Raw genomic sequence first — 22,480 nt, 5'->3', positions numbered from 1 at the left:
TAAACTAATTAAAATTTATTTTTTATTTTTTTCTATGTCTTAGTTATGGTATAAAAAAAAATGTATATTTTAAATGTAATGAATTATTTAAAACAAAAATAATAATTATTATAAACGTAAAACGTTTGGTAGGTACTAAATAGTAAATACAAATTGACAATTGAAACCGTATAGCGTAATCATTATAATTATAATTGTACTACTATAAAGTATCAATAAATTTAATTTTTTTTTAATTATAAAACACTAAAATAGAATGTTGCCAATTCTAAATTTTGGCGGTAAATTAATAATTTTATTTTTAGATTTTGATTCGTTTACTCATGTATTGAATATTACTTAAATTAAATGTCATTTAAACCTCGAGGTTTGTATAGTAACATTTTTATTTTTCAGAATTAAAAATATACATTTATTTTTTATATAAGTATTTTGTTTTATTTTAGTATTGATGCCAGAGTTATCTTATTTGGAATGTTGACGTACACAAACCGAGACCAGAGTGTATTATATGTATAGGTATGTGGGGATATTATTTCAACCCACACTAGGTATTTATTTATGAGGTTTGAACTACATTGAATCTAATATTATCTATTAATATATTGTTCATATCTTGTGTATACAGTCTGAACACCGAAGTGTATTAAGATTTTTAATTAAATACTCAGCTTGAAGATGATTAAGTTTTAATTTGCTTTAATTTGTTTATTAAATAAATTAAAAATATAGGTACTAGATATTATAATATACTTTTGCTAGTTAATAAAACATAGAATTCAATAATGAAATAGTACACTACAGCTCAAAAGTTTAATACAATATATTATATTATAGTTACATGATATAAGATTAATCAATAAACAATAAAATCTATACCTAGGTAGTGTTATTTTTTTTGCTTGTGGTATTTCGCAATCACCCTGTATATTGTTATTTAAAATGTATTAACTATAAAGTATCCGAATTAAATTAAATATTATTTTATATTAAAATTGTGTATTAATAATATATTAGTTTTTTTTTATTTTTGAACAAAACATAATATTTACAATCTGTATTTACATGTTATACAATAAGTAAATGTGATGGGGATTGATTTACAGGAGGGGGAAGTTGCCCATTGGCGACACCCCGTAAAATATATTAGTTATGAATATTTTATATTTTTATAATGATTGAATCGTATGGAAACAATATGGTACAAAATAATATAAAAGTTGGTAGGTAAAAACAAAAATGTAATATAGCCTATAGGTTAATACTTATAATAGTTAATGATAAAATAATTGGTAAATTCTAAATTGACTTAAATTTTTTTGTTAGTAATAAACTATAAATTAGATAATGCAGAGGCGTACACAGGAGGAAGGTTGAATGTTCAAACCCCCTTGGTATTTTTTTAATATATGTATAGACAATAGATGTATTAATACATTTGATGTATATTAATTACATACTTAATTTTAAATATATAGCACTGACCTTTACCTATGTCTTTTTAGTTATATTAGTTATTAACTATAATGCTTACCTACATCATTAAAAAAAAATTAAAGATATCTATGTTTAAGACTGATAAATATGTTTTTGGCATTTCATTTTACGAGCTATGTATACATGATAGATATTTTGTCTGAAAAATGTGTGGGTAATAGGTATATATATATTTTGATGACTTATTTTATTTGGTTTTTTCAGGTTGCTATAAAAATGATCGATAAAAGGAAATTGGATGCAGTTAATTTGGAAAAGGTTCACCGTGAAGTAGATATTATGAAACAGCTGGACCATCCTCACATCATTAAACTATATCAAGTGGGTAAAATAAAATGAAAATCTATTTCTTAAAATAATGTGAGGTTTTCAAATAAATGTCCTTATTTTTGAATTTATTATATTGGTATCTGACTATTGAAAAACTATGCTTATTATACTTTTACAGACTTAATTATACAGTAAGTAACTGAATACTATTACTCAGTGCTATATTATGTTCAAAAAAAAATATTTTCAATAACTTCGTTAAAGTAATAATATTTATTTTTAATTTTTTTTTTACAAAAAAAATTATCTATGTATCATTTAGTTTGAAAAAAATGTAAAATAGTATAGTCTTAAATACCAAAAAAAAAAATCACTGTAAAAGTTCTGAAAAAAACCACTCAAAATAGTACATATCGTATAAAAGACGTTGAATGATAATATTTAAATCTATAATTCTAATTATTAAATTAAATTATTAATTTTTATTACTTAATTGAATGGGGTATATTAAAAAATTCAAAATGTTGATTATTATTTATTACATATATACTATGTTATGATACACAAATAACCTTACCTAAACACTCGTATAAAAATTAATACTCTTAGTATTTACAATCTACATACCTAGTTAACTTCCAAAATAATTCATTAGATAATAATATGACGTATCGACGTATCTACTTAAACTAATGATTTTAAATCACGTAAAAACGTATTATTTATACCTCTCTAAAAATTGTATATAATATAAATATATAAGGTGTATTGGCATTTAAGTATTATGATCATATATATTAATAAAGTTTTGACTTTTGAATATTAATCAACATTTTAATCTGTAGGTAACATATCTTACACTCATGATAAGAGATAATAATTTTATTTCTTAGAAAAAAAACTTTATTATGTAGGTAAGTGGGTCGTCGATGACTGAAAAAAGTATTCAGTGAAAATCACAATTACTAATGTTTTAATATAAGTAAATTGGATTGTTTTGACTTCGTTAAAATTGCGGTTGAATATATAATATTTGTTGTTTGGATTATTTTATATTATATGATTATTTTACTATTATTAGATATTCTGGTACTAGATAGTTTATTATTTTAGATCAAACTTAATTTATAAGTAATGAAGATTACTGTATAGATAAACATCATTAGTCTTCTGGAAACATTCAAAATTAATACATAGTATTCAAATAATTACCTATTTAAATGTATAACTTTTAACTTAAGTTATACTTATAATACCTATATATGTAAAAGGTTATACATTTTCGTAAAACCAAATTTTCGGTGTAGTTAAATAATTAAGATAATTAGAACGAGTTTAAACAACTAATTATTTAGAGGAATAATGTATATTTAGAACGAAATAATTATTGTTATAAATAGGTTATGGAATCAAAAGATATGATATATATTATTTCGGAATATGCCAGTCAAGGAGAAATATTTGGTAAGTAACAATAATTTTGAAGTAATAATAGATAGTGCATCCATACATTTTTTTTAATGAATAATTTATTACTATTTATTAGTTTTCAAATTGTAAGAACAACAGGGATGATATTTATAATTTTTTTTAAATGTTTTAAAATAAATATTAATATTAAATAAAGATTAAAAGATTTAAATCAATATTGATTATTTAATATTTGTCTGAATATTTTACAACATAATTTTAAAAATAAATATTAATAATATATTTTTCCAAACATTTTTTAGTTCACAAATAATTTAATAGAGTATGATAAAGTATTGAGATTTTTAGTATTTACTATACGAATATAATAGAAACTTTACTTAGTCGTATACTTTTTAAGTCATTCAGTCGTTGATAATAATAAATAGGTATATGTGTTTCATACATTGATAAACAGGTGTATTCAACCACCCTGGCCAAATATGAGTATTGTATTTTCGTTATGCTATGACTCAAGTATTCATCATAGTAAACATAATTAGTATACTATTTTAAAATAACACTAGTTAAAATTTACACGATAAAACAGAATCATTATTGTTAGTTGGTATTTGGAAAACCACCGCGAAAGGCGAAAGCTTAAAATAATAACCATAAATTGTTATTGAACAAAACCTTGAATATTAAGAAGACTTATATTTAATTTCTTATTATCTACTATCTACTATCTAGTATATACTTTATCATGGATTTCAACAATCACTATTGTCTGTTATATTATAATATTCTGCTATGATTTAATAATTGTTATATTTTAGTTGAAATTTAACTCACGTTTAACAAGTTAATTTTATTTCATGGAAATATTAAAATGCATAACATTGCTTTCGATTTTTTTTGTACCTATAGTGGAAAACCCCCGGAGGTTGAAAATATATGATATTCCCGGTGGCATTAATAGTTTTCTGAGCTTACGGTTTTATGCACAATTCATATTCAACATAATTTTTTAAATTGAAACTCCTCTAACATTTATAGGTATGCACTTAAGCACTTAACTGTTTCTAAACTTTTAAATTTTAAGATTAACGATGTATGGGCAGACAGATAGTAATACACATTTGTAATAATATGCTACCTTGAGACAGTAGATACGTAATACGTAACAATACATACTACCTAGTACCTACCTATAATAATATCGAATAATGTACATAATTATGTTTTAAATAAGTTTGAATAAAACTTTAATTGGTTAACCGCAATGTTTTATATCAACAAATACAGTTTTGAAATTCTACATAATTTAATCGAAAAATGACCCCCTTAAAGTAATTAGGTATTGACCCAACTAGACTCGATTTCTAATCGTAACTTAATATAGGTACCTATTATAACTACCTATACTTAATATAATTATTATATATAACTCATGAAGTTTTTTCACCAGGTAAATAAGTGATAATAGAAAATAAAACATGTGCCTATGCTCTTTGATAGGTATTAAGTAAGTCTAATTTTCAAGGTTTTTTTCTTGATTTTAAAGAAGTGCATATCAAATATTATATAACATGTGTGTTTTTCAATAATGTTACACATGTAGATTGCAGATACGTAAAAAAATTAATAAATATAATACTCTGATTTCTTGAGTATTAGAATACGAGCCCTGTCCAAAAATGTGTTGGCAAATATTATAAAATGTCTATTATACCATAAAAAAACAATAATGTGGTTTTGTGGCTTCAACCATATCAACATTTAAAAATAAATTGTTAAAGCTATTGCTGAGGAATTCATATATTGTGGTTTCCCGTGGATTCTAATGGAAAAACTATATTATACACTATAAAATATGATGTTATATGGCATCTATAGACTATATTATATACAACGTATTATTATATAATATTGAAATAAAATTCGTTATCTAAAAAATAGAAAAGTTGACAGTTTATCGTGTTGAATATAGCGTAAACTAAAAAAATATAATATATTTTGACATCAAAAGGGAATCTCAAAACTAACTCGTTTTGGCTATTTCACACAACTGAAAAAAAATGTATATATATACGCATTTATGTATTCCCCGCATCCCTCCTAATATAGTTCCCTACGCATATTGTGCGTGTGTTGCATGGTTGAACAGCTTAGGGGCGCAGGGTGATATTTTCGCAGTGAACTACGTTTATTTTCTCGTCTAAAGTTTTGTGTTTTTGAACAAATGTTTTCGCACTACAGTTCAAAGTAGTCAAAAAGTCTCAACTCTGAATTTTTTTAACTTTTTCTTTAACCACGATTCTTTAGGTCTTTAAATTTTTTTTTTTTTTTTATTATTTGAAGAAATCTACAATCTATACATGTTCTTAGTATAATAAGTAGGTTTGATATATGACAAGTAAGAATGATATGAATAATGAGATTAGGGAAGATACCCAGTGGTAACACCCTATAAGTGACAGGAATAAGGTTTTTAAATAATATTTTTTAATAATAGTTCATAAATATTTATTGTATTATTGTAATCTGAAGGTGAATATTATTAGGTAAGTATATTAAATACGTTCATGGCACTTGTGTCAAATATTGAAGAAATAGTATTTTTTTTATTTATTATTTATTAACATTTAAATTTTATAGACGAGCGTGTGGTCGTGTTCCACCAATTTCGAAATATAACCACTTTGTGCTACCTACTTTTCTTGCACATATAGTATAATAAATACCTATAGGGTACCTGTTAAACGATTTAAAAAAAAAAAAAAAAACTAGTGCTCAAACAAAATAATATGGTTCCGTTAAAATAATCGCTCTGTATACTATTTTAGAATTACTATATAGGTATATAATATAGTATATATTAAATTGCACGGTGAAAGTGTAAAATGCGCAGTTGGTGGTGGTGACGAGGTGTAAGACGGGAGAGCTTTTGGTACGGATAACGTGGGCTACGGCAGTGGTCGCGCATCGTCGTCGTCGTTTGGCGAAAAGGCGGTGCGGAAGGGTTGGGCAGCCAGCCAGCCAGCGAGCGATTGAGCGAGCGATCTAGCGACAATCGTATACACACACACACACACACACATACAAACATACACACGCACACACACAATTTACGCGCGCAAGCGCCCGCCCGCCCTCCCGTCAGCTTATTTGTATATATGAAACAGCAGCTAAAGAGAGCGCGTACTATAGAGAGCTTATTGATCGCGTGCGAGCGGTGGCGACCGGCTTCAACGCACCGCTGCCGGTTGCTCTGTACGCCCTCGCCGCAGAGCGGTACATAATGCGTCGACCCCTGAAAGTGTAACAGCCGCTGGTGTGTTGCGTTTTTCCCGTCCCGCGCAGTGTTGTCATCAGGGGCGGCTGATACGACGCGAAATGCACCGCCACCCCCGCGATTATACCAAAACATTATATTATTACATTATATTATTTGTACGTCACATTATAGTAGAATGCGTAAGGATCGCTAAATCCTATTATTATCAGTACCTGCCTTACCACCGTCTGTATGTACCTATATTATAATATTATGATACTCCCGAAGACGTACGAATTTTCAAATAACTCGATATCTACCATAATAATTTAATTAATTATTTTTTGATTTTTGTCCAAATTAACTTATATAAGTCACTATAACATTATACTCAGAGCTGTTATTCGGTGCACTGACGATTATATACAGTTTTTTTTTTAAAAAACTATGATAAAATAAAAGTAACACTACTTATACCCGCATAATTGAATTGTATGCACCCAACCTATAATATACCTATATCACTTGCAGGATAAGAGTTGGGGGAGGAGATTTGTATATTATTATATATTTCGAATTATGTGAGATTCCCCTTCCCGATTTCTCCGATGAGTGACAGTGAATATTATAATATTATAGCCATAAGGTGACGTTTATATCATGAACTTCGCTTAAGTTGTTGATCATATTATTGTCCAATCGAATGGTATATTAATGATATATAACGATATCGTCTACAATCTAAATCACAGCATGGTTTTCATATTTTCCCCAACATCAAAAGAATAGGGATTTTTTTCACGGGTTATCGATTTTTTGGCATAATTTCTGCAGCAGGTCAATGCAGGAATGTTTTTGGCAATCTTGTACAGTAAGTAGGCGAAAGAAAATTGTGCCATACCGACATACCGTACCAATTAAATGACCAGCGCTGTTCGATTATACCTATAATCTATGTGTCTATATGTTTATGTATCTACTTATAAACTTCTATAAATATAATATTTTTATACAGATCGTTTTTTAATGTTTATCTCCATCAGTTTTTTTTTTTTTTAATAGCTACATTTTAAATTTGATTTTGGATAATTATCACCTACTTATTCTATAGTCACGAAGTCACTTCTATTAAAATTCACAGTAATTGTTGGTTTAGTTAACTCAAAATAAAACATTTTAAATGTTTGTTTTCTTAAAAACCTGAAATAGACAATTTATAGAGCTAGGTAATTTATGTAAATATTTTAAAAGTTTAATTACTAATTTTCATTAAGTATTCAAATACTTAGTTGCAAGAGGCGAGAGGCAGATAAACGAGAATACATATAAAGTTGAATAAACAAACGAGACAACCTGCAATATTATAATATATTTCCAGACTTATTTTATGTACCTATTTTACTTAAAATATCGTATACCTTCTTTAAAAGTTTTTGAAATATTAACTGAACAAACAAAATGATAATACGGTCGTCGATGAACAAAAAAACGCCTATGTATATATAATTATCAATAGGTCCGTTGTTAAAATTCGTACATCATATAATAGGTACCAATTATTTTCAAATTTCTTGTCAATTGTTACTAAAACGTGTATTATTAACAGTTGGTATGTAAGTAATAAGTATTAAGTATATTATGTTACTGTGTAGACGCGTAGTAAGTTTTACATTTTTATATTGAATGACGAAACCGTTATTACAAGCTTTTCGGTTTTCTCCTAAACTGTCGTAAAAATCATATTTATTATATGCTGCGCCACATACACCGTTCATGTTATAATATGATTTGTTACTTATTTTAGGCCGTTTCGGATCATTATTGTTATTGGAAGCAAAAAATGTAATACCTACGCCATAACATTTTGGGCCATAGAACTATTTGGAAATAATATTCAAATTATTTTGAATAAACATCGATATTACAAAATACAATAGTCAATAAATTATATTGAAGACTGCACTTTTCTATTTGTTCATTCGCATTATTTTTTTTTTGTTTTTTTATCGTGAATAAAAAAAAATAACATTTGATCAACTGTTTTATAGAGTGCAAAAACCATAAAATTTAGTTTTGTAAGATTTTCTGTAGAATCTACTAGTGGAACGACTGAGATGAGGGATTCTTGTTATAATATCTTGTTTACCATTAATATGTATAAAGATATGTAAAACTGTATATTTTATATAATATTAAATAAACACTATTTAAAAAAATTTTTTATTCGGGCAAAACAGTTAGAACAGAGCTAGGTTCAGAAGTTATTATATTTAATACGATAATATATTATTGTTTTCTAATTTATTTCCACAGTAGTACACTAGTACAATACCTACCTACTATCTCGTATATACAATAGCATTTTCCAAAAAAAAAAAAAATATATATATATATAAATTAAATATAAAAGGAATAGGTAAGTAAAGTCGTTATCTATATATATTTTATTTTGTATTGATCGGGGAAATAGTCTAGTGAAGTTCTAAGCTTAATATTATTGACAGTATGGCGATACAACTTTTTATATCATCATTAGCTGTCAGTTTTCCGCAGTCGCTCACGCTATACAAAACGAGAGTACCTACATATACTTTAATAATCAAATGTAAAATTCATATTTATGTATAATATATATATTCATTACTATTATACAATCACAATGGATACATTTACTGTTTGTAGAACAATAGTAATTGTATGTGGCAGTAAAAGTACTATACTATATAATAAATAATAATATAATACTTAAATACTCATATTACAGTAGGTGGGTAGGTAGGCTATTATAATACTAAAATTGCATTTTTTTTGTGCTAAAATGTAGGTATACCTACTCAACATTTAGTCTATAGAGACATAACTCTTTGCTGACATAACTGTTTTAACAATGAATTTTTCGTCATAAAATGTAAACAAAGAAATAAGTGCGAAGTTGTATTAGCTGAATCAAGTGATTTTTAATATAAATATACCAGCTTGTACTTATATTACATATATTATACTATATACCGTCATATAGACATCATGTTACTGTGGCTAGTATCTTAACGATATAGATACTAGTATACTACTACGGTCGTATACTTAACGGTTAATACCTACTTATGTTGAATATTTTTTTTGAATGTATTTTATTAATAATATAAATAAAGTTATTCAGTATAATATTCTACAAAACGCTATAATGATATGTTGTCTTCCTTACGGGAGTTTTACGCCCCGTTCCGATAAATCAATATAAATACATTATAATATATTATCAATTAAATAGGGTGTTGTTATTATATAAAATATAGAACCTAAATCTCTTTTTTATATTTTAAAATGTGTATGATTTTTATAGGTACTTAAATATATAGGTTTGGAAATATAACATTTTCTAACTATTTTAATGTAGTTATTTTATAATTATTATAATAACAATAATTGTTATTACATGCGGTATTTTGCTATTTATTTTCCATACATTTGTGGGTAATTTTAGGTGGAAATATTTTAGGAACATAATAAATCAAATCATAATACCTTGATAATATTATATAGACACTAAAGATATTAGTTCACTGTTTCAGTATGAAATATCCAAACATACAGTCTTAAATCAAATTTGGTGATCAATAAGTCCTATATTTTTAGTCATCAAATTGTATTTTGAATTAAATAAATATATATGAATATTTAGTATTAGATCAATATATCATTTTTATACTTATTCAAATATTTTATAGAAATATAAAGTTTTTAAATCAATTTTAAGATAAAATAAAGAAATATTCACCTAATATGTTTCATAGTTTTACTATACATAAATTTGAAGATAATTTAATTTGTTTTGTATTACATAATGTTTGCATTTATTTAGATTACATTGCCAAGTACGGTCGAATGACAGAAGCAGCCGCAAGAAAAAAGTTTTGGCAAATACTCTCGGCGGTTGAATATTGTCACAACAGACATGTTGTACACAGAGATTTAAAAGTACGAAATTGTCAAATAAAAAAATAAATAATTTATAGAATAATATTAACGAATACATTTTTGTATAGGCGGAAAATTTGCTACTTGATGCTAATATGAATATAAAAATCGCTGACTTTGGATTTAGTAATTATTTTACTCCTGGTGAACAGTTGGCTACTTGGTGTGGATCACCCCCTTACGCTGCTCCTGAAGTTTTCGAAGGCAAAAAATATTATGGTCCCGAGATTGATGTTTGGGTAAATGTTGTGAATTATTTACAATTATAATATACTAGATATAGGGAGCTTGCAGAAAATTCATGGTGAGGATTTTAATAAAAAATTGATAACAACACTATTATTATCGCTAATAGTTACAATATTTAACACTGCATGTAGTATTAATTATTATTACTGCAGTAATAACAAGTTACTTAATTTTATCTATATTAGATTAATAAATATTATTTATTTATCGTTTTTTGGTATATTTATAATTTTGTTTTGTAAAAAATATTTTGCAGAGTATGGGAGTAGTTTTGTATGTATTGGTTTGTGGAGCACTACCATTCGATGGAAGCACGTTGCATTCGCTCAGAGATAGAGTTTTGTCTGGACGATTTCGTATACCATACTTTATGAGCACAGGTTAGTTAAATTAAGTTTATCTAATGATACCTAACATCTTGTAATTTTGTTTCGGAGCAATCTTTGTTTTTTTATTTTGATTCGTTCAGATTCGTTTTACGATTGAGTAGCGTGACGAAAATTTCAATATGGCACTGTTGAGTTAGGCTTGATTAAAAAAATTCACAAGTTAGAAATGAATAGAGCAAATATAATAAATTATCTTTTGAAATCATTAAAATTGATCCACAAAACACTGTCCGTAACAGCCACATAATTTTCCATGGTCAATTTTCAACTGCTCGCAGTAACGTTACTTAGGTATCAGTTTTACCGTTTGGAATAATATACATTCATGATACCTAGTACCTAACCATTAAATACAAACTATAGAAATTTAAATTGACTGACACATTTCATATCGTTACTTGTTAGTTTGTTATTCTTAAAAGGTAATGTATGTTGGTACCTACCTATTATTTTATTTTTTAATTTCATTCTTATATTCAAATAGGTGCAAATAATAAAAAATATATTTTAAATGTAGGTGAAAGTTTGAGTTTGACCTAATATAGTTGGTTATAACTCATAAATAATATTAAAACGTAGAACCTACACGTATAAGTCATAATCGTAGGTAAATGCATACACCGTACGTCGTGTAATTTAAGTTCAAATTTCACTCTAATTTTACTATTATAGTACCTAATTTGTTTTATTTTTCTGTTAAATTTAAAGCTCTATGTTTCTGATGTCAACATAATTATAAAAAATTCATTTCTTAGCGTTGATTAATACTAACTTGAATTGATCATTTTGCTATACAAATTGATAGGACAGTATGAAAACTATTAAGTCATGTATGAAAACAACTCATATATATATTATAATATACAACAAAAATCACACTATAAGCTCCATATAAATATTTGTTTATTTGCTCTTAGCTCTTATATTATATAAACATAAGTTTTGTATTTATATATGTATAATATATACATACGTATAGTATTAAAGTAACATAATATTATATCGTAAATGTTGTAGTGTTTACGAAGGATCGTTGGAGGATAAACCCACATTTTTATTTACATTTCTTGAAAGTCTTTTCTATTTACGGAATTTCTCTGAATCAAAATTCTCATCTGTTGAATATTTGCATAGGTAGTAAAAGCGTTAGATTTTTTTCAAAGATTTAAATTATTAAATTATAATGTGGGTGACGTGAAAAATTGAAGGCAATGGCCTCAGAGGAATACTTAAAAGTGGATTGTGCGTCAAATTAAATGATTGCGATGACGTAACTGCGGTGTGTACTGTGTTGGTTTGTCGTAAATTTTCAAACACAAGAATCCAGTGGTTACGCCAGGTTTTATTTTCACTCCGTGCCGGGTCTGCCCGCGTGGTATGACGTACTTGCAATGACGTCACTGCCATCAACGGCGGAACGATCAATTTTACACAACGGCTGGGCCGCTTAGCCGGCATAAAACCGAGCACTAAATATTTCAACACGTGAAATGTGAATATATAATAATGGTTTTAAATATTAATGCATTTTACAGGTTGTGAATCATTGATACGTAAAATGCTCATATTAGACCCAAATAAAAGGTATACCGTCGAACAGATCAAAAGGCATCCTTGGATGTTGGAAGAAGCCCCGAGACTTCTACCGGGTACGATCGCCGAAATGCCGGCAGAACCTAATGATCAAGTGTTGCGGTTCATGAGCAGTTTAGATATAAATACGACGAGAACTAGACAGGTTAGATTTTTTTAGTTCTAACTTATAAAGGACGTTATAATAGTCATAGACATTTTTTTTTATCTATTATGTAATATAATATTTATTTATTATGTTTGCTATTATCCTATGGACAAAAACCATTTTGAAATAGCATGTAACGTAAAATAAAATTTTATTTGAAAACTTTCGTTACGTATATTAGGTAACGGGGTTTTCATAGTAATTGGTAATCATTTTCCCTGTTAACAAGTGTAAATGGAAGCATTCAAATAAACCTATGAATATTTAATTTTTTCATGAATTATACATTTATGACATCACTCACCAATAATTTAGCGAATTCAGTTAGACAATATTGACACAATCCGATTTAAATTATATACTTTTCAGTGAATAAAATAATAATAATAATAATAATAATAATAGTTTTTTTATGTCCCAGTATAGCTTATATGGCAAAACAAAAGTGTGTGTAGTGTGTACCACTGTACCTATATAAGAATAAGAATGTCTATACATATGCATATATATATATATTATATATACGTATTGTTATATATTTCAAATATATTCGAATGCCCGCCACCTACACTTTCAGTACCTATTGGCGATTAAAAGCTTATCAATTATCAGGCCGGCGGGGGGTGGATCTGTGACGGGGAACATGTAAAATAACATATTATAAATGATACACAGCATCCCCGTTACATCTTTTCAATTTCAATCACCAATACCTAATTTATTAATTATCCAATTGATTTTAGCTGATAATATATAAATAGAAATTATAACAAAGTTGTCCATTATACATAATAATTATACATTTATGTACATTTCAGTCGCTGAGGAATCGGACGTACGATCATTACGCTGCCATTTACTACCTGCTGTTGGAGAAGCTCAAGCAGCAACAGTCGCAAGAGAACAGTAGCCACTATTTACAGGACCGGCGGCTGTCGGAGAAACTGTTCTCGTACGAACAGCCGCAACTGTTCACGGGACACTCGAGCCCCAACAAGCGGGCGTCGATTGACTGCCCAGCCGGGCACCAGTACATGCAACCTGACCTATGGAAACAGCCCAAAACCAGTGCGGCCGTTCACCTGAACAGCGGCCACACGCCGTCCAACCGACCGCGGTCGTACAGCCAGGGCCGGGCTGTTCAGCATTCTGTCAACCTGGCTGACCTCTGCAAGTCACCCCAGCAACAACACCCACCGTTCAGAGAGCTGCCTCAGCTGCCCAAGTTCAAGGGCTGCAAACCGGACAAGATCGACATGGCGCTTCAGGCGCCACACGACGATGTGCCGAAAATGTGCTATCACAACCGGTTGGATCACATGACCATGATGGCACCGCAGTACTCCACGTCGACGGACGAAGGCATCGAGACGGACCTAGAGGACGCCGGTGCTTCTTCCAGCCCCACACAACAGTCACACCGGTCCGCGTACCCACCTACGGCCGGCGGCGGCCCCGTAATCAAAAGCCACAGCCAGAACCTGGCGGATCACCTGCAGTGCGCCACGAACCTGCAGCAGTACGAATCGGACTTGCAGGTGTCCAGCCTGCCATCGTGCGCCAACGAAATGAAGTATGCTGTAGACTGCACGGCGATATGCACTGCCGCGGCCGCAGTGGCGGCGGCCAACAGCTGTCCACCGCCGTCGTGGGACAGGCGCGCTTCGTTTCTGGCGCACAACCACAGCTCCGCAGGGGACGGCGTCCGGCCGCGCACCGACAACATGTCGCCCGTCAGCTTCCGGGAGGGAAGACGGGCGTCCGACGGACTGATGAACCAGATTGACCCGGCTGTCATGGCTGCGGCTGTCGTTGCGGTGGCGAACGCTGTGCAGTCGTCGACACCCAGGTCGCCTCAGCTCCAGCAGTACAACGGTCGCATGCCGGGAGGCGCCGGTGGCAACGGAAAACTGTTCCAGCTGCAAGAATGCGGTGTACAAAAAGAACACGAGACGCTCAAGATGCTGTATCAGAGCTGTTTGCCCAACGACGAACAGGTGGCGTCGAACCGGAAGCAGGCCGCGGCGGCCGAGTACCGGTGTGGCAAGGACGTGCCACCTAGGTCGCCGTCGGCCGCCATGGCCAAGCGGTTCAACTACACGGACGGTTACGCGCTGGACAAGTCCGGGCTCCAGCAGCAGCTGTTCCAGCAGCGGTTGCTCCAGCACAAGCGGACCGCGTTGCACAAGCAGGGTGCGGCGGCGTCGTCGGCGGCGTTCAGTCAGTGCGGCGTGACGGCTGCCGACCTGCCGGCCAACAAGCGGCAGCATCACACGCACCGGCAGCCGTCGTTGCAGTACAACAACAAGGCTGTACAGCTCTCGTCGCCCCAACACGGTGCCGGTGGTGGCGGCGGCGAATGCCACGGCCACGGCTCGATGCAATTCCAATCGGACGGCAGCTGGCAATCGTTGCCGCACACCATGGCCACGTGCCAGATCAACGACTTCGACGGCCAGGCCAATTGGCTGTCGGTGCCCGACCCGCAACACCACTGGTACTGTACGTCCGGTCAGCAGTACAACTTCTCCAAGAATTATTCTCAGGTGACCGTTTATATAGTTTTTTAGCATAACGATGTAGTAAACGATATTATGGTATATACAATTTCTATTGACTTGGTTTACAACAACTATTAATTATAAGATTTAAGTCGTCCAGAAAATTTGCGGCAAACGGTTTTTGTAGTAGTCGCGGATCATTAATGTCATTTATGATATAATATGATTATTATTTATTTATAATTGATTGCCTAATTGTTATACCTGCCTAGTTATTTTCTGTCCATCGATAAGATATAGTTAATATCTAACTTACGACTGCGTGTGGGTTAAATCCAAGAAAATGTATGTGTCGTTGAGAATAAACCTGCTTAATTCAATCTATATTGTTTATGTTGAATATCAATATCATACAAAAAAACTTAACCATTTAGTTCTGGATTTTTTTTCTCAAACAATTACTATTCAAATCACACGACCACTAATTTTAATTATTTATTCAAACTTTAACCATAGATAAGCCGCCGTTGACTAATGAGTACCTAATGATACCCCTTTGGTATAATAATAATATGATCTGACAAACCGCTTGATTAGTAATTTCACATGATAACATTCGAATGGATTAATTAGACTTTAAATGTTTTAAATTTAAATTTCACTAAAATATTAGTTTGGTAATATTAGTTTTCAGAAGTTATCTGAAATGAAATCAGGTCATTTCTACGCTAAACAATATGATAAATATTATACATTGACGCTCCTGAGGTCATGACGCGTGTGCAGTAGAATGAACAAGAATTCTTGTATACTGTCGACATTTCAGGTAGGTGATGGGGTGTTAGTGTTAGTGTTATAGTTATATATATTATTCAGTATTCACTCGTCTTATCCTCTGAATTTAATTCAAAACATGTTTATTTTTCACACAATAGTTTATGAAGCCGTATATATGAGATTTATTTTTTAAATTATTTAAGTAGTCGCGGAAATAGCTAGGTAATTTTTTTAAACAATATTTTTGATGTTAATAATAGAAAACATTTGAAATGATTTTATAAAATTTCACTGTAATAAGTGACTTCCTTGTGCAACTATGGTGTACCTACCTATTTATATAATATATATGTACCATACGTATAATATAAAAGAAAAAATATAATTACTTTTGAAAAATATTATCAAGTTTAGTTATAGCCTATTATAGGTAGGTAGTACCCGTATGTATATAAAGCTATATAAGTATTTGGTTTTGTTTAATCTGAAAGCTCCTAATTGTCTATATAGTAAATTAAATTTTTATAGGTAGTATGTATAGGTTGGGTTCTACATAGATCAAAGTAGTAAATACTTAATGAATAGAGTTAAGAGGTTAACAGACTATGTCATGTGAACTCAGATAATAAAAACATACTTTTATTCACGTGGCTATAATATTGTATTGATTTGTTTATTTTTCTCTGTATTAAGTTAAAAAAAAAAAATTTAAGACACTCAATAATTATTTAAGTTCGTAATAAGTGCGATGATTATCCGATAACGATTAACATTTAATCATTTTTATTAAGAAATGTAGGAAATGTTTTCTAAAAATTAAATTTGGTAATATTTTTTGAAATATGATATTATCTATTATCTATTTATACTTATATACGAATACGGAATAATACCTATGTATTATATAACTTTTTAAGCTTTTGTTTATTGTGAAATATAATATATACCTATATATTATAATAAGAATGAAGGACCTTGACCGAATTTTTGTTCTGACTGTAGGTACCAGAATTACATCTTATTCCAATGTGTGTATATGTTGAACCTGTCTTTAAATATTATTAACAGCATTCAAAAAGTTCGCATGTACAACTAATTAAGCATTTAACTATACATAAAATAAATTATGCAATTGCATTAACACACAATGATACTAATAGTTAATACTGAAACATTCTTGATTTACAATGATAAATGTCTCTACATTTAAATTTAAATTTTAATTCAAATAGTGAAATAGTAATTTTTGAACAAGTTAATTATCAAAATAAATCCTTATTTAACAATCTTTTTTTTTACTTAAGTAATATTTTAAAATTCCATACGCATGTATTTTTCACTAAATAAATATACACATTGGACATTGATAGGTGAATAATGAATTCAAGGTTCATAAATCAAGAATACTTCTATAATTGTTTCTGAAATAGTTAAATGTTCGTGTAAAATAATATAACCTTTTAATATTTAAATTGGAAAAAGTATCTACCTCAGCGTTATGACTAATGAGTAATGATGGTTTCAATAATCTTTTACAAAAAGTAGATATAGGTGCTTTCGAAAAACGAATAATGCTTTTACAGTGAGATTAAATGTTTAATATTGATTAGTTTTTATTCATATACATAAATATCACACAGGGTTTCTGCGGTCGGGTATAAGTGTATAACTATGTATAGATTAGGTATATACATTTGTAAGTAATAGATATTCATGTATAAGTATTTAAAGTTATGACTTGAAATATTTGTAATTAAATAAAAAACCACATAATATTAAATACTTTAATAATAATACAATAAAAATATTAAATGAAAGCTCATTTAATTACATTCATTCATAATCTATTATCATTACTATCTTTATAAAACGTACCTTAACGTCTTTAAGCCTTAAGGCGTTCGTAATTTATTAGACTAAAATTATAATTCGGTGTTTTTATTTCTTTCATATAATTTAATTCGTCATCTAATTATAATTTATCATATTTTATAAGACACAAAATAAAATTATGTGAGGAAGCACCATTTTTGAATTTATGTAGTTGTCATATTATGCATGTATTAGGTATATAATATATATATTAGGTATATTATATACCTATGAGTTTATACTTATTAATTATTGGCAATTAATTTCTATTATAGGGAAGTAAGTAAAAAATAAATGGATAATTGAATATTTATATAACTATATTAATTAAAATAATTACATACAAATTGCATATAATACATATTGGCTATTATGATTTATGAGAATATTTTGTCTTAACTGTTTCTTCGATATTTATAGGGTCAAAGTATACTATATGGAGTGCAAGCGTGGGCACTGAGCAAGGTCGTTTAATATTCTAGAAAACCATAACGCTTAGGTATAATAGCATGTATGTGTGATATTCGAAAAATTATATAGAGTTTATCGTTTGCTGGATGGAAAGCGAGAAAAATTTAAAAAATCATCTTAATTATTATAATACGTTATGAAAATATGAACAAAGTTAATTCATTTTATGCTCTTGAATAACTTTTTTCGTACCTACTACCTGCCTATATTATCTATTTAATAATAATTATTTTTATCCAATTAGGTATTATGTTTCCCAATTTCTGCTGAAATAATGCCCATTGTCCAATGACCAATGCCATACCTAATCTTGGAAATTTTAATACATTGTAGCGCAGTATAGGTAGGTTGTAGGTATAGCTGGTAGATATATGGTACCTTATGAAGTATAATATTATATATATGTATATAATATATTGTGGAAATACTATAAGCATATGTAGGTATTAGGTACATTTAGTTAGCGCTTTTCATGCGGGATTCAATTTTTTGTTTTATTAAATTGGTACGACAAACACATTCAACTGCAGTCTGCAGTTTAGACTCTAATTTGGAAGTAAGATTAGACTGTGACTAATACTATATATGAGTACTATAATAGTGTACTCACTACTCATGCAACTACGTTAGATCATTATAGGTATAGCTAGGTGCCTAGGTATGAGAACCACAGTCCACAAACAAAACGACATAATATAACTATTTACAAATATTATAAAACTGTGATTTCAAGCTATAAAATATTGGTAGTTGCGGATAATATGGTAGTGTAGTTGGTAATAATATGGTGTATTACATTTATTATTATCTTTATAGCCTATAGGTTTAGATATTGCTGTTAATCGATGAACGATACCTAATTTAAAATTTAGTTTTTTCTGATATAGTTTTTTTATTTCACTTATAATTTGTAATATGGTGGAGCTTGATAAATTTAGTTGAGGGGGGGGGGGGCTCAAGCCCCAGATTATTTTCTGAAAATAATCATTAATCTTAATATAGGTACCGATTACGGGTTGCACGCTGCATACCTATTATTATACGGTAGGTACCTATCTTCTTTTTAATTATATTTGTTAATTATTAACATAGAATATTTTTTTTATAGTTTTAAAATAAACTATAGGTTGTGCATTAGAATTATTAGAATACGTATGTCCTAGTATAATAGTAGATATAAATAACACTAATGCAAATAAGCAGCCGAATTAGCACCGAGATAGCCTTTAACTGATTGCGCATTGATCGAATCTGGATGTAGGTACTTGATACAATGCCAGATTGAGGAATGTGGAGGATTTGGGCTCATCTTTAGCGGAGGTCCATTTTTAATTAGATACATGTTATGTATATAGCATATTTAATATTGATGTTAAATGATTAAAATAATTACCTAATTATATTAAACAATAATTAAAATAACTTAGAACTTACGAATTACAGTTAACATTATTAATATACCTACGGACTACAATATTAATGAAATGAGTAACTAATAACTATATTATATATATACTTAAGTTCAGAAAATCTTGTTGTGTAGAATTCCCCCCCCCCACCCTCTCTAAATCCGTCACTGTACTAACATAAAAACAAATACTTAATATTTCGGATACTGGATGTCAGGTGCGACACTATAATAATCATAATAATAATGATTTGAGACGGACACTCACGCACCTAAATACTATAGACCGGATACTATACCTTATAATAAGGTCTATATTATGCAAAAAACACGATATTATAATATAGGTTTATTTATTGTCAATGATGAATTATCACTTGAGTCTTGAGTCGTTTTTATACAGACTCGACTCTGTATATGACTGTATATAATGTCATGGTGTTATGAATTATGATTATTAATTATTATGCGACTAAACTTTTGATAGTATATATTATTATATAATACAATGCTTACGAAGCTCTTAAGCTTTTTTGATGAGAACGATCTTACGCCACACCGCGCGCCGTTCTGCTGCGATGTCGATATGTCATCATAATAATATGATACAATAGTGTTAAAGTGTCAAGTAACCTATATAGTATATATATACAACATACGTGCATTATTCATTTATATTTTATACAATACAATTATAATTGTTTATTTTTCTGGTGATTTATTTAAATCCCGTATATATTTTGTACCTATACGGCTATACCTATACGTACCACATATTATTACCTACGGGTCCACGTCAAACGGGGTTCAATTTTGGTTAGTCTTAAAATTGATTTAGAAATTATGGGAGGGAATGATATTTAAATGATAGCTGGGTAATTTTTCCAAATTACAAAAAACTAGTGTGGTCTATCTTTGGTTCTATGAGATTATATTATCAATGTATCATAAAACCGTCATACTTACCGTGCCTTCGATAATTCAGCGCTGCTGTAAGCGTGATAGATGTGATAAGAAAGTATGATGAATATGATTGTGATTGACCAGCATGTTTCTAAACTGCTGGAACCGCTGTTTGGTTCGCTAGGTTGTGATCAATATGATGAATTAAAAAACGACATCTTCCTATCACAAGCAGCGTAGTTTTGAGTTGAATTAAAAAATTACAATTTATAGTTGCTGACGAAGCGTTACAGCAGCGCTGAAATATCGAAGGCACGGTTATTCTCGTGAATGTCCCACACAACGCTAATTGGAGAATAGTGGTGTAATAGGTACACTAATACGGGACATTCGTAATATTTATTATGCTATATAAAAATTGAATTCTTCACTATTGTCTATTCGGGGTTAAAAAACATGAAGTGAAAGTTAAGGTTTTCATTATAATGTAATTATACTATAATTATAAAACGTCCCTATATTTTCTTACCTACTTTCTTTAAATGAAAAATTTCCAAATTATTTTTATATTGTTGAGAATTTTATGGAACAAATAATTGTGAAGACAGTGTTGTAAAATACAAAATCTGGTTTTGTCCCAAGTGTATCGGTTTAACAGACGATGGTATTGTGTATACCAATATCGGTATGACGGTATACTCGGCTACCACTTAGATTATGACCTAGACTTATAAGCTAACCAAAATTAAAAATTAATATAATTATTGTAACTAATGTAAACTTTGTCTTAAACATACTAAATTGTATTTAACATTGTAAAAATATCTGGTGTATTGACACAATTAAATTAATAAATAAATTTAAAAAAAAAAATATCGGTATAGGTACCTACTAATAATATAATATTATAGTAATGTTATTATATGAGTTTAAATTTCTAATTTCCAATGTGTTTTTACAGCTCAGCAGTACGGTAAACGTGCCAATGGGCAGTTCTTTGTTAACGGCCAACGACGTGATGTGGACATCGCCAAGACTGCAATCGCTGTCGGAAAACACTATTTCGGAACTCGGAGAACAAATGGAATCCGGTTAAGTTCACGTTCTATCAAGTTTGGTAGGTGCATATAATATTGATAATATTTGATATTTGATATTTCTATTCAATATAATAATATATCGAATCGACTATCGTATAATATACAGCACCCTGTGCAGTTAGAATTAAAAAATGAAATATATATTTTGGGATTTTTATCTACGATTTAGGTAGGTACCTAATATATATGGCTGTATATTATTCGTGACCTAAGTATTTAGATGTGTAATAGGTACTATATTTAGGTACTTGACTATGAGTTATGTGTGTTATGACAAAATCCTTGCGGTATCTTTATAATTATTGTTGTGTTTTAGATCTACACGACTACACTCGATACTGATGTGTACTGTGATTTTTTTTTTAGATCCCAGACACGCGAACAAAATTATTATCACACAGATATTAAGTATATTTTATACAACACACACTCAAGTACTCAACATTCATTAGTCGAGACATCATGTTTTTATTACAAAATTAGACATATTTGTGTTGGTTATTGTTTTTTTTTTTTTTTTTTTATATTATATAACTATTGTGTTTGTTTTAAGTACGTCTTAGAATTCACCTATGAGTAAAATTGTAATCGAAACAATCCAATTTGTGAAATAAATGGTTTTTAATCAAATTTA

The 22,480-nt window shown here is 29.8% G+C and overlaps 1 protein-coding gene across 2 annotated transcripts in view; it reads left to right on the top strand.

Annotated features, from left to right (window-relative positions):
• LOC100167523 (serine/threonine-protein kinase SIK1) overlaps positions 1–22,480 on the top strand; it is a 29,839-nt gene extending 7,359 nt beyond the window's left edge. Inside the window, exons 2-10 of one of the 2 annotated variants that reach the window (XM_001945272.5) lie at positions 1,702–1,818; positions 3,168–3,231; positions 10,320–10,435; positions 10,504–10,674; positions 10,941–11,064; positions 12,609–12,811; positions 13,633–15,360; positions 21,708–21,863; positions 22,213–22,480. In XM_001945272.5, coding sequence (XP_001945307.2) covers positions 1,702–1,818; positions 3,168–3,231; positions 10,320–10,435; positions 10,504–10,674; positions 10,941–11,064; positions 12,609–12,811; positions 13,633–15,360; positions 21,708–21,842 — 2,658 coding nt within the window. In that variant the 3' untranslated portion in view covers positions 21,843–21,863; positions 22,213–22,480. Of the gene's footprint in view, positions 1–1,701; positions 1,819–3,167; positions 3,232–10,319; positions 10,436–10,503; positions 10,675–10,940; positions 11,065–12,608; positions 12,812–13,632; positions 15,361–21,707; positions 21,864–22,212 lie in introns of those variants that run through there. The other variant, XM_016807734.2, reaches the window with a different exon arrangement.

This window comes from Acyrthosiphon pisum, chromosome A3 (assembly GCF_005508785.2).
Source record: "Acyrthosiphon pisum isolate AL4f chromosome A3, pea_aphid_22Mar2018_4r6ur, whole genome shotgun sequence".
Classification (NCBI taxonomy): Eukaryota; Metazoa; Arthropoda; class Insecta; order Hemiptera; family Aphididae; genus Acyrthosiphon; species Acyrthosiphon pisum.
This window is presented reverse-complemented; position numbering and strand designations above follow the sequence as displayed.